Source organism: Chiloscyllium punctatum, chromosome 48 (assembly GCF_047496795.1).
Source record: "Chiloscyllium punctatum isolate Juve2018m chromosome 48, sChiPun1.3, whole genome shotgun sequence".
Taxonomy (NCBI): Eukaryota; Metazoa; Chordata; class Chondrichthyes; order Orectolobiformes; family Hemiscylliidae; genus Chiloscyllium; species Chiloscyllium punctatum.
In genome coordinates this window covers 24,060,652-24,074,001 of record NC_092786.1, presented here as the reverse complement: position 1 = coordinate 24,074,001, position 13,350 = coordinate 24,060,652, and the positions used below count along the sequence as shown (strand labels likewise).

At 42.6% G+C, this 13,350-nt stretch overlaps 1 protein-coding gene across 3 annotated transcripts in view; it reads left to right on the top strand.

Annotated features, from left to right (window-relative positions):
- Nucleotides 1–12,482, top strand: part of fah (fumarylacetoacetate hydrolase (fumarylacetoacetase)) — a 62,187-nt gene extending 49,705 nt beyond the window's left edge. For all 3 annotated transcript variants that reach the window (XM_072564857.1, XM_072564858.1, XM_072564859.1), the window contains 3 exons: nucleotides 5,285–5,386; nucleotides 8,783–8,900; nucleotides 10,975–12,482. In XM_072564857.1, the coding sequence (XP_072420958.1) occupies nucleotides 5,285–5,386; nucleotides 8,783–8,900; nucleotides 10,975–11,048 (294 nt within the window). In that variant the 3' untranslated portion in view covers nucleotides 11,049–12,482. The remainder of the gene's footprint in view (nucleotides 1–5,284; nucleotides 5,387–8,782; nucleotides 8,901–10,974) is intronic.
- The last annotated feature ends 868 nt before the right edge of the window (nucleotides 12,483–13,350 follow it).

Sequence of the window (13,350 nt, the reverse complement as noted above, 5' to 3'; positions counted from 1 at the left end):
CATGCAATATTCCAATAGTGGCCTAACCAATGTCCTGTACAGCTGCAACATGACCTCCCAAATCCTGTACTCAATACTCTGACCAATAAACGAAAGTATATCGAACGCCGCCTTCACTATCCTATCTACCTGCGACTCCACTTTCAAGTAGCTATGAACCTGCACTCCAAGGTCTATATGTTCAGCAACACTCCCTAGGACCTTACCATTAAGTGTATAAGTCCTGCTAAGATTTGCTTTCCCAAAATGCAGCACCTCGCATTTATCTGAATTAAACTCCATCTGCCACTTCTCTGCCTATTGGCTCATCTGGTCAAGATCTTGTTGTAATCTGAGGTCACCCTCTTCCCTGTCCACTACACCTCCACGCTCGCATTCAAATCATTTATGCAAATGACAAAAAGTAGAGGATCCAGCACCGATCCTTGTGGCACTCCACTGGTCACAGACCGCCAGTCTGAAAAACAACCCTCCATCACCACCCTCTGTCTTCTACCTTTGAGCTATTTCTATATCCAAGTATCTAGTTCTCCCTGTATTCCATGAGATCTAACCTTGCTAATCAGTCTCCCATGGGGAACCTTGTCGAACGCCTTACTGAAGTCCATATAGATCACACCTCCCGCTCTACCCTCATCAATCCTCTATGTTATTTCCTCAAAAAACTCAATCAAGTTTGTGAGACATGATTTCCCACGTACAAAGCCATGTTGACTATCCCTAATCAGTCCTTGCCTTTCCAAATACATGTATATCCTGTCCCTCAGGACTCCCTCCAACAACTTACCTACCACCAACATCAGGCTCACCGGTCTATAGTTCCCTGGCTTGTCCTTACCACCCTTCTTAAACAGTGGCACCACGTTAGCCAACCTCCAGTCTTCCAGCACCTTACCTGTGACTATCGATGATACAAATATCTCAGCAAGAGGCCCAGCAATCACTTCTCTAGCTTCCCACAGAGTTTTAGGGTACACTTAATCAGGTCCTGGTGATTTATCCACCTTTATGCGTTTCAAGACATCCAGCCCTTCCTGCTCTGTAATTTGGACATTTTGCGAGGTGTCACCATCTACTTCCCTACAGTTTATATTTTCCATATCCTTTTCCACCTTAAATACTGATGCAAAATACTCGTTTAGTATCGCCCCCATTTTCTGCGGCTCCACACAAAGGCCACCTTGCTGATCTTTGAGGGCCCCTATTCTCTCCCTAGTTACCCTTTTGTCCTTTACGTATTTGTAAAAACCCTTTGGATTCTCCTTAATTCTATTTGCCAAGGGTATCTCATGTCCCTTTTTGCCCTCCTGATTTCCCTCTTAAGTATACTCCTACTGCCTTTATACTCTTCTGAGGATTCACTCGATCTATCCTGTCTATACCTGACATATGCTTCCTTCTTTTTCTTAACCAAATCCTCAATTTCTTTAGTCATCCAGCATTCCCTATACCTAACCAGCCTTTCCTTTCACCCTGACAGGAATATACTTTCTCTGGATTCTTGTTATCCCATTTCTGAAGGCTTCCCATTTTCCAGCTGTACCCCCAGTCAGCTTTCGAAAGTTCTTGCCTAATACCATCAAAATTGGCCTTTCTCCAATTTAGAACTTCAACTTTTAGATCTGATCTATCCTTTTCCATCACTATTTAAAATCTAATAAAATTATGGTTGCTGGCCCCAAAGTGCTTCCCCACTGACACCTCAGTCACCTGCCCTGCCTTATTTCCCAAGAGTCGGTCAAGTTTTGCACCTTCTCTAGTAGGTACATCCACATACTGAATCAGAAAATTTTCTTGTATATACTTAACAAATTCTTCTCCATCTAAACCTTTAACGCTACGGCAGTCCCAGTCTATGTTTGCAAAGTTAAAATCCCCTACCATAACTACCCTATTATTCTTACAGAAAGCTGAGATCTCCTTACAGGTTTGTTTCTCAATTTCCCTCTGACTATTAGGGGGTCTATAATACAATCCCAATAAGGTGATCATCCCTTTCTTATTCCTCAGTTCCACCTAAATAACTTTACTGGATATATTTCCTGGAATATCCTCCCTCAGCACAGCTGTAATGCTATCCCTTATCAAAAACACCACTCCCCCTCCTCTCTTGCCTCCTTTTCTATCCTTCCTGTAGCATTTGTATCCTGGAACATTAAGCTGCCAGTCCTGCCCATCCCTGAGCCATGTTTCTGTAATTGCTATGATATCCCAGTGCCATGTTCCTAACCATGCCCTGAGTTCATCTGCCTTCCCTGTTAGGCCCTTTGCATTGAAATAAATGCAATTTAATTTATTAGTCCAACCTTGTCCCTGCCTGCCCTGACTGTTTGACTCGCTTCTGTTCTCAATAGTAGCAGTCTCAGATTGATCTCTTTCCTCATTATCTCCCTGGGTCCCAACTCCCCACCTTACTAGTTTAAATCCTCCTGAGCAGTTCTAGCAAATCTGCCTGCCAGTATATTAGTCCCCTTCCAATTTAGGTGCAATCCGCCCTTCTTGTATAGGTCACTTCTACCCCAAAAGAGATTACAATGATCCAAAAATGTGAATCCTTCTCCCATACACCAGCCCCTCAGCCATGCATTCATCTGCTCTATCCTCCTATTCCTGCCCTCACTAGCTAGTAGCACTGGAAGTAATCCAGATATTACTACCCTTGAGGAGCTCCTTTTTAAATTCCTGCCTAACTCTCTGTCATCTCCCTTCAGACTCTCAAACTTTTCCCTTCCTATGAGGTTGGTTCCAATGTGGACAATGACCTCTTGCTGGCCCCTCTTCCCCGTGAGAACATTCTGCACCCTCTCTGAGACATCCTTGATCCTGGCACCAGGGAAACAACATACCATTCTGATTTTTCGCTGTTTGCCACAGAAACGTCTGTCTGTACCTCAGACTAGAGAGTCCCCTAACACAATTGATCTCTTGGAACCCAATTGACCCCTCATTGCATTAGAGTCAGTCTCCATACCAGAAACTTGGCTGTTCATGCTACGTTCCCCTGAGAATCCATTCCTCCCCCCTGCCACTATATTTTCCAAAACAGCATACTTGTTTGAAATGGGCATAGCCACTGAAGATTCCTGCACTAGCTGCCTACCTCTCTTATCTTTCCTGGAGTTAACCCATCTATGTGGCTGTATCTGTGACTTTTCTCCCTTCCTATAACAGCCATCCATCACATACTGTTGTTGTTGCAAATTCTTCATTGCTTCTAATTGTCTCTCCAATTCAATCTGGCAAGATTCTCAACCAACAGCATTTATGGCAGATATAATCCGCAGTAACCCTTAAACTCTCTTTAAACTCCCACATCTGACAAGAAGCACTTATCACTCTACTAAAGGCCATTTTTGCTCCTTCACAATCTACAGACCCAGAAAATAACACTGTCTTATTCCTCTACAAACACTGTCCCAGGTTAAATTAATAGTTATGGCTTATATTTTAAGTTTAATCAAAAACGTATAATCAAGAAAGAATCCACTCTACTCACTACTGCAGACTTTTTCATCTGGAAATGGGCCTGTCAGTAGAAGTGGGATGATTCTGGACCAGGTTCTGTTCCCAACAAATATCAGCCTGTTTTTTCTAATGTAATGTAATCAATTGACAGAGTTGTGTTGTATTGGAAAGGCCTCACAATCTATAGAAAAGTAAGTCTTCTTCAAACTAACCCTTATCCCTTGCACCAATTGTCCACTTGATGAACAGAGTTCACAAGACCTATTATAACATTTGGAAGCCATTGTATAGCCCATATCTCTTCTGACTCTTCAAGCATTTGTGAAATGATTGGTTTACAGTGAAGAGCCCACAAAACTCTCCACTTAAAGAAACTGACCTCAGAACTGTTATTTCTAACTGCAGTTATGAATAAGACATGGGAAAAGGTTAAACATTTACACTTTGTTATCATACTAGGATACCTTCAATAGAATGAAATATATTGTACTTTTTTATCCATCAGTGGATTTTTTCCCCACTTATCAGAAGAGTTTTCTACATTTGCAATGTTGATTTTAACATTTTGATCTTTAGTTTCAAATCCTTCAATGACTCCTCCCTCCCTATTGTAATCCCAGTGGTTGCCAGTTTTGTTTTGTACAAGACCCCATTGTGCACCAATTGATGTAACCCCACTCACCACCACTTGGGGCAGCAAAAAATTATCAGAATTAACAGGAACTTACAGAAGGTATAAACATTTCACCAAATTTTACTAGTAAGCATAACAATTTAAAAATAAATATCATAAGTTAATCACGAATTCATGCTGAACAGAAAGTGTTAGAATTTTCATCTGACATCACTTCTACAAGAGAACATATTGATTTGATTTAAAATCGTTCAACAGGTTTATTTGGAAGCACTAGCTTTTGGAACGAAACCTGATGTTGTGTGATTTTTAACTTTGTACACCCCAGTCCAACACCGGCGTCTCCAAACCATGTTTATTTGAAATATTCTAATATGTTGTAAGAGCATCATAGCAATCTTTGTACCTGAAACTGATACAGTACTTGTCTTACATCTATTCTAATGAAATAAAATCAACTAGAGCTTAAATCCTGCCAACAGAACAACTTTTCTGGTGCTCACCTTCTGTTAGGCATGTAGGAGCCAGTCTGCTTATATAATGCCACGCAAGCAATGGTGGTCATGAGGAATACTGGGCTGTTCTCTTGTATTGTCTCAGCTGTGGTGAATGTTGTAAGGCAGTCAGTAGACTTGTGGGCATCCTCCCACTTGCTATGTGTGACAAGACCAGTAAGAGAATTGATGGCAGCGAATCTACCCAAGGCATCTCATATGGTTTGACCCAACGCGACCACACATATACCATGCTGACAGAGGGGAGGATGTCACTGCATAGACAACTGAAACAGCTTACACTTTGGCCCAGGTTATCCATGGACTGGACTACACTGAGAATTTCTCCTCCAGTCCTGCAAACCCTCAAGATGGCCTCCCCCAATTCTGCCCTCTTGATCATGTCAAATAATTACCACTGCAACATTCAGCTGACAAGCTCCTAAACAGCTCCCTAAACTTTCCCACCTCTGTCCCTCTGTTCTCCACCACCACCCCGCCACCCCCTCTGTCTCTTCAAGTCATTCCCAGTTTCGGTTCACTTGTCTTAATATTTCTTCATGTGGCTTGAGCTGAAGTGTTGAGCTTGTCTTGTAAAGCTACTTTTACTACATTAAAGGTGATATTTAAATACAACTTGCTGTTTTACAATAAATACATCTTCATTCACTGCTTTTTCACTTCTCTTCAGCATATGTACTGGACCATGAAGCAACAGTTAGCTCACCACACTGTTAATGGGTGCAATGTGAGACCTGGAGATTTGCTGGCTTCTGGAACGATCAGTGGCCCAGTAAGTTAACTTTTCCTTTCATTTCTTGACATGTATCAAACTTAGCATCATATAAATAATAATTATTTTAATTTCAGGTTGAGTAGATTAGGATTATTTTCATTAGAAAGACAGAGGTTGAAGGGGGAACCTGACTGAGATCTACAAAATCATGACATCAGGGTAGTTAGCAACAAGCTTTTCCCCAGAATAATGGCTCAGTTACTAGGGGTCATGAGTTCAAGGTGAGGGGGGAAAAGTTTAGGGGAGATATGCGTGGAAAGTTCTTTATGCAGAGGGTGGTGGGGGCCTGGAATGTGTTGCCAGTGGAGGTGGTAGAGGTGGGCACAATAGCATTATTTAAGATGTATCTAGACAGATACATGAATGGGCAGGGAGCAGAGGGATACAGATCCTTAGAAAATAGGCAGCAGGTTTAGATAGTGGATCTAGACTGGTGCAGGCTTGGAGGGCCGAAGGGCCTGTTCCTGTGCTGAAATTTTCTTTGTTCAGTGATAAGTAACCACCTTTTACATTTATTTCTGCATTTAAAATTGAGTTTATGTTCAGATATGTATGTTTAATAGAAATCTGTAGTTCTATAATAAGGCCTGATTAGATCATTATTGGTACCATGCCTAATGTTTGCACTTCCAAAGTAAATGTATAAACATACAAATTAGCAGTAGGAGTCAGCCACTTAGCCCGTTGAACCTGCTCCACAACTCACTAAGATCACAGCTCATCAGATTACTCCCTCCGATAATCTTTCACCCTCAGTTTACCACAAATCTCTCAACCTCTGCCCTAAATAACAAGAAAAGCTCTGCTGTCCCCACCTTTTGCGAGATTTCCAAAACTGGTGTGACTCATTAACTTCAGCGGCACTCAAACTGACATTACCAGAAGGTTTTGATTGTGAATATAGGATGTATGGTTATTAAATCTGCAGATAACAACAAAATAGTGGACAGTGAAGAAGGTTCAAAGTTTGCATAAAGATTTGTAGCTCAGGTGTTGGTTGTCATAGTTGTGGGCGCATCGTTGAGCTGGGAAGAAGCTGATTTGCAGACATTTTGCCCCCTGTCTAGGTGACATCTTTAGTGTTTTGGAGACTCCTGTGAAGCCACTACCAGCTTTCCCTAGTAGCCACACACACACATGATAAGGATCACAAATTCGACTGGGACAACACAACGATCATAGGTCAAGCTAAACATAGGATAGCCAGAGAATTTCTAGAAACGTGGCACTCATTCACAGACTCCATCAGCAAGCACATTGACCTAGGCCCAATATACCGACGATTTCGAAGCTACTTGGATGCTGCCTGAACTGCTGTGCTCTTCCAGCACCACTAATCCAGAATCTGGTTTCCAGCATCTGCAGTCATTGTTTTTACCTCCAATATACCGACCACTACAGCAACCAACTGGAACCAGGAACCAGAACCAGCAGGAACAGAACCAAATAAATTCCAGAAGGCACAGTACAGCAGTCCTTCACTGGAGGCTCCAGAGCATTGAAGATGTGAACTAGACAGGGGACAAAACATTTGCAAATCAACTTCCCAGCTCAGTGAACAAAGCCACAACTATGATAGTGAAGAAGGTTATCTAAGGTTACAAAGAGATCTTGATCATTTGGGTCAATGGGCTGAGGAGTGGCAGATGGAGTTAAATTTAGATAAATGCAACTTGCTGCATTTTGGTAAAACGAACAAGGGTAGGACTTATACAGTAGGGCCCTGGGTAGTGTTATTGAACAGAGAGACCTGGGGTTCAGGTGCATAATTCTTTTGAAATTTGCATCACAGTTTGACAGGGTAGTTAAGAAGACATTGAGCATGCTTGCCTTCGTTGCTCAGACCTTTGAGTGTAGGAGTTCAGACATCCTGTTGAGGTTGTTCAGACCATTATTGAGGCCTCTGCTAGAGTACTGTATGCAGTTCTGTTCGCCCTACTATAGGGAGGATATTATTAAATTGGAGAGGGTTCAGAAAAGGTTGACCAGAATGTTGCTGGGAATGGAGGGTTTGAGTTATAAAAACAGGCTGGATGGACCAGGACTTTTTTCACTAGTGCATAGGAGGTTGAGGGGTGACCTTATAGAGGTTTATAAAATCATGAGGGGCATAGATGAGGGGGAGTTAAAAACTGGGGGGGCATATTTTTAAGGTGAGACAAGAAACTTTTGAAAAGGACATAAGGGGTAACTCTTTCACATAGAGAGGGATTCATGTGTGGAATGAACGGCCAGAGGAAATGGTGGATGCAGGTACAGTTATAATATCTAAAAGACAATTGGATAAGTATGTGAATAGGAAAGGTTTGTAGGGATGTGGGCAAAATGCAGGTAGGTTGGACTAGTTTAGTTTAGGAACATGGTCGATGTGGACTAATTGGACCGAAGGGTCTCTTTTCATGTTGAATGACTCCATTAAATATTTTGTCATTTTTAGGTGGATCTTACATGACAAAGGAGTCAAAGATAATAGTGGGATAATAGGAAGGTGGAGTTGAGAGCCTAATCAGATCAGTTATAATCTTAATAAAATGTGGAGCAGGCTGAATGGGTTGAATGGCCTGTTCCTGCTCTGAATGTGGATACTCGAGGTTCCTCACCAGAAGGCAGCCTAGAAGATACAAATCCAGATTCCAAACTAAAGTAGCAGTTTTCTACATTCAAAGGAATAAAAGCGTAGACAATGCAAGAGATCACAGAATTTGTCAGCCCTAGTACTATTCTGATAACTGCAAACAAGTTTCTATGTAGTATTGCTGGAGATCATACACAAAACAGAACAATTTCAGAAACTACTCAAAGGGACTGAAGCAACAAATGGCTCACAGCAGCTGCTGAGAGCTTACTGGTCCTGTAGAGAGTTGGTGCAAATTGCATTATGCAAGCTGAATGGGACCTGCAAATTCCTACGCAAAATATCCAATTCAATCATTGATTATGAAACAATGCTATAGATTGTGTTATGAGTACATTTTGGGCGGCACGGTGGCACAGTGGTTAGCACTGCTGCCTCACAGCGCCAGAGACCCGGGTTCAATTCCTGCCTCAGGCGACTGACTGTGTGGAGTTTGCATGTTCTCCCCGTGTCTGCGTGGGTTTCCTCCGGGTGCTCCGGTTTCCTCCCACAATCCAAAGATGTGCAGGTTAGGTAAATTGGCCATGCTAAATTGCCCGTGGTGTTGGGTAAGGGGTAGATGTAGGGGTATGGGTGGGTTGCGCTTCGGCGGGGCGGTGTGGACTTGTTGGGCTGAAGGGCCTGTTTCCACACTGTAAGTAACCTAATCTAATGAATAGTTTTCAACCTTCGATTGTTTTGTTAGCTTATTGGCTGTCCAGTTGTGTAAGTTTAAAAGGGCATTTGTGTAACAGATTATTTATGGTTACGCTTTCCAGACCCCAGAGAGTTTTGGCTCAATGTTGGAGTTGTCATGGAAGGGAACAAAAGTTATCGACCTTGGGAATGAGAATACCCGCAAATTCCTTCAGGATGGTGATGAAGTTACCTTGACTGGTAAGTCCCCTTCTATCTGAATGAGATCCAGTGGTGCAGGTCCTTGTATGGTTAACTGAATCAGAGTCTTGACTAACAAAGAGTTCTCTGGGGCTGCGCAGACACTTGTGGTATGTAAAGACTTAACTATAAAATAAAAGCAAAATACAACGGATATGGGAATTTGGAAATAAAATTGGAAATGCACAGCAATACTGACAGCATCTGTGGAGAGAGAGGACAAAGGGCTAGATATTACATGGCAGTATATTCCAAATTGTAACCAAGCACTGTGTGAAAAATGTTTTACTCACATTACCCTTGCTTCGTTTGCACATCACTCCTGCGCTCATCCTCTTAATACAGAAGGTGGTTGGCTGCCTAAATTGGTTGCTGTCCATCATGTGTAAGTCAATAACTAAGGGTCAATTGAGTTTTTTAAATGCTTATGTCACCCCAGAGTTATCCTGCCCACACCATACAATAGTTGGTATGAGCAGGGAGGCAGGAGTGGGCAGCTCATTTTATTTTTACAAACGTTTAGAAATCCAGGAACGAGGAGTCTTTCTATCATTGAATGGTGCTCTTTGTGCATTGGGAAGACTAACACAAAACAGTACCTGCCTTCCTTCCATCACACGCAGAATGTAATCTCCACCTCTGATCTCCTTGTCCTCCCCTTTCTGAGATTCCCAACCCTCCCCATCCAATGCCCTTCCATTGCCTGGGTCTGTTTGTCATTGGACTGTTTGTCCTGGGACTGAGCGTCAGTTCTGCCTAAAGCTGCTGACCCAACTGATTGGTGTCTACTTACACCCAATGAGGAACAGGAATCCCGTTCTGCACGATATTATCCTAGGATGCCAGTTGGAACCTATAATGGAGGTGGTGCCCATCTTCAAAAACCTCTCAGCTCTTCATGAGCTGATTGGTAAGTTACCTCATTGGTGGAGATGGTACATCAGTCACCACCTGACACACTTACCCCCACATTTTAAAGACTAAGAGATTGTACCATAATGTATTGTACAGCCACACGGTGCCCCAGTGTGATTTACATGTATTTTTATGTCCTTTGTTATACTTTTGAAGTTTAGTCACTGGTTTAATGTGGTCAATATAGCAACCAATTTGTGAACAGCAAGCTCTTCAGAACAGTAGCATAATTATGAACAGGAATCTGTTGTTTGGTGTTGAAGGACAATTTTTGTGAGACCGCTTTTCTTATTCAAGATAGCATAAGGAGTCTTTCACATTTCCAGCAGACTCTGTTTTATCACCTCATCTGAAAGTGTGGCACAGTAGCTCAATGGTTTGGCACTGCTGCCTCACAGCACCAGGGTTCCAGGTTTGATCCCACCCTTGGGCAACTGCCTGTGTGGAGTTTGCACATTCTCCCTCTGTCTGCGTGGGTTTCCTCTGGGTGCTCTGGTTTCCTCCCACAGCCCAAAGATGTGCAGGTCAGGTGGATTGGCCATGGGAAATGCAGGGTTGCAAAGATGGGATGGGTCAGGGTGGGATACTGTCTGGACGGTTGGTACAGACTCGGGCTGTATAGTTGCTTCCACGCAGTAAGGATGCTATGGTTTGAGAGCACTCCCTCAGCACTGAATACTCAGCAACTCCCAAACTAATGGTTACGGCAGGCAAATGCTGCTCACCTGCATTCAGGTCACTTACAGGTTGGTACCTGGCTCCGTACCTGGGAGCTGTTCCTTTGTCCTGGCTGACTGCCAGGGCACCAGTTCCTGATGTTAAGATACAATAAGAAGCAGCAAAGCAACACCAGGGGCCAGGGAAGCACAGAGTACAAGTGGCACAGCACTGTTGAAACTGATGTTTTCCATTTATGCCATTTGCAGTCAATGGAATGTTAAATATTGACGTGAAGTATTAACAAGCTACATGTGTTGTAGCTGACTTCAGCACTGAGTGTCCAAGGGACATGAATAGAGACGGGGAGAGCAGAATGGGGATCAAATAGAATGGTGAATAAAACAGATATCATCGATGTGAGAGTATTTAAGTGGGATTTACCGTAAGCTTTAATCTGATTTTTAACTGCATGAACGCTAATTTCTTCTTTTTATTGTAGGTTATTGCCAGGGCAATGGCTATCGAATTGGCTTTGGGGAATGTACCGGAAAAGTGCTTCCAGCGAATTTGTAATGCACTGAGTATGTTCTGGATGGGAAATACAGGATGTCATCATATTTCTCCTGCTTTAACCATTTAGTGGAACTGATTGCAATCAAATATTCCCCTCATCCCATCTCCAATTAGAAATTTGACACTAATCAGTGGGGGACTTCCAAGTTCGTTCACAACTTAATTCTTGTCATTATTGCATTTAATAATACAAAGCGCAAAGGGAGGTCTAGCACAGGAAGAGGCCTTTTCAGCCCTCCTAGACTGTGCTGATCATCATGCCCTAACTAAACTAAAAAACAAACCTTTTGCCCTTATTCAGTCCATATCTCTCTACAGGTAACCATCCAGATGCTTCTTTATATATCACCAACATGCCTGCTTCTGCCACCTCTTCTGACAGTGTGTTCCAGACTCCTACTACTCTCTGCATAAAAAAACTTCCCTTGCACATTTCCCTTAAACTTTCCCCCTCTCACCTTGAACCTGTATCCCCTTGTATTTGAAACTTCAACCCTGGGAAAAAGCCTCTGACTATCCATCATATCTATGCTTCTCATAATTTTGTAGACCTGTAACAGGTCTCCTCTCAGCTTCCATCTTTCCAGTGAAAACAATCCCGGTCTTTTTAACCTTTCCTCATAGCCAGTGCCCTCGAAACCAGGCAACATCCTAGTGAACCTTCTCTGCACTCTCTCCAAAGCTTCTGCGTCTTTCTGGTAATGTGGCAACCAAAACTGTACACAATTCTCCAAATGCGGCCTAACAAGAGTTTTATATAGCTGCAACATGGTTTGCCAACTCTTGTACTCCATGCCCCAGCCGACGAAGGTAAGCATGCCATAACCCTTCTTAATCACCTTGGCCACCTGCACTATCAGCAACTCCACCAATCTTCATGTCATCTGCAAATTTACTAATCAGATCACCCACATTTTCCTCCAGACCATTTATATATCATACAAACAACAGAGGACCTAAGACTGATCTCTGTGGAGCACCACTAGTTATTAGCCTCCATTCTGAAAACCACTAATCCACCACTAACCTCTGTCTTCTACAATCAAGCCAATTTTGTTTCCACCTCGCCAATCTACTCCGAATCCAATTGATTTTTAGTGATTTATAATAATAGGTAATTTACTAGTCAACATTAATTTTCTCACTGCTGACTCTGTAAGATATTCAAAGTATTTTTTACCAGATTAATTTGTATGAAAACATGTAATTTCAATAATAACTGACATTGAAAGTGCAATGATTGGAACGAGGTCAGCCAGGTAGACTTCATAGAGTATGAGTTCCCTGATTGTGGCCGCTAACCTGGTCCAATCAGGGAGCCCTAGCTGACAGGAGTGTCAGGGGTTCTGCTCACTCTAGGAACTGACCCTGAGCTAGCTGAGGTAGTGTAATGTACAATGCACATGTAATTAAAGGGTTGACTTAGTAACAGGATACTGGCCTTTGTGGAGTTATTTCAGTGGTGACAACAGAAAAACACGGCCTGAAGAGATTTGCTTGCAACATTCATCTTTGAATTGGGGTAAGCATTTCTGGCGTCATGCTGCTATTTGGGAAGTTTGACTCATTTGATCCTGCTGTTGAAGACCGGGCCCAGTGTGTGGAAGGAATGTATTAAATTTTCTGGGCAAATGACAGTGGGGCAGATGAAAAGCAAAAAGTAATTCTCCTGGCAACTTGTGGAAGCTGTATCTTTATTGGTTATGCGAGGCCAAACTTTCTTTGAGGCACTGGTTATTATTTGGTTTTTTAACCAAAATTGAGATCTGAGAGACCACTTGGTATGTGAAATTAATTATGTGACCATGCAAAAGCACCTACTAACTGAAGCCCATCTGGATTTCAGACAGACACTACAACTACTTTTGTCATTACAAAATGCAAGTAGTGCGTATGAGTTATAGGGTACGCTGATGGAAGTGGGCACCCTCACCAGGCTGACTGAGCTTGGGGGACACCACTTGAGTGATGGCAATTGCATAGCCTCACTCAGGACATGTTCTGATCAGAAGGCCTCGAGGTCAGCTCACAGCAAAACCCTAAAACAAAGCTAAGCCTTGACCAAACGGTTAAAATTTTGTCATGGGTCTGGACTGGCAGGCCATTGTAGTTGCTGTTGGTATGTGGACCTGAGACAATGATAGGTTTGAATCGAGTAAGTGAATTCATAGGCCAGTATCGTGGAGGGTACATACCTGGGAAAGTCCACTTACAACTGGTTTGGAACAGTTCGACTGTTTGGTTCTGATTTGGATGTTACTAATCAAAATAAATGTCTGGTTAAATGGTCACCCTGTTCTAA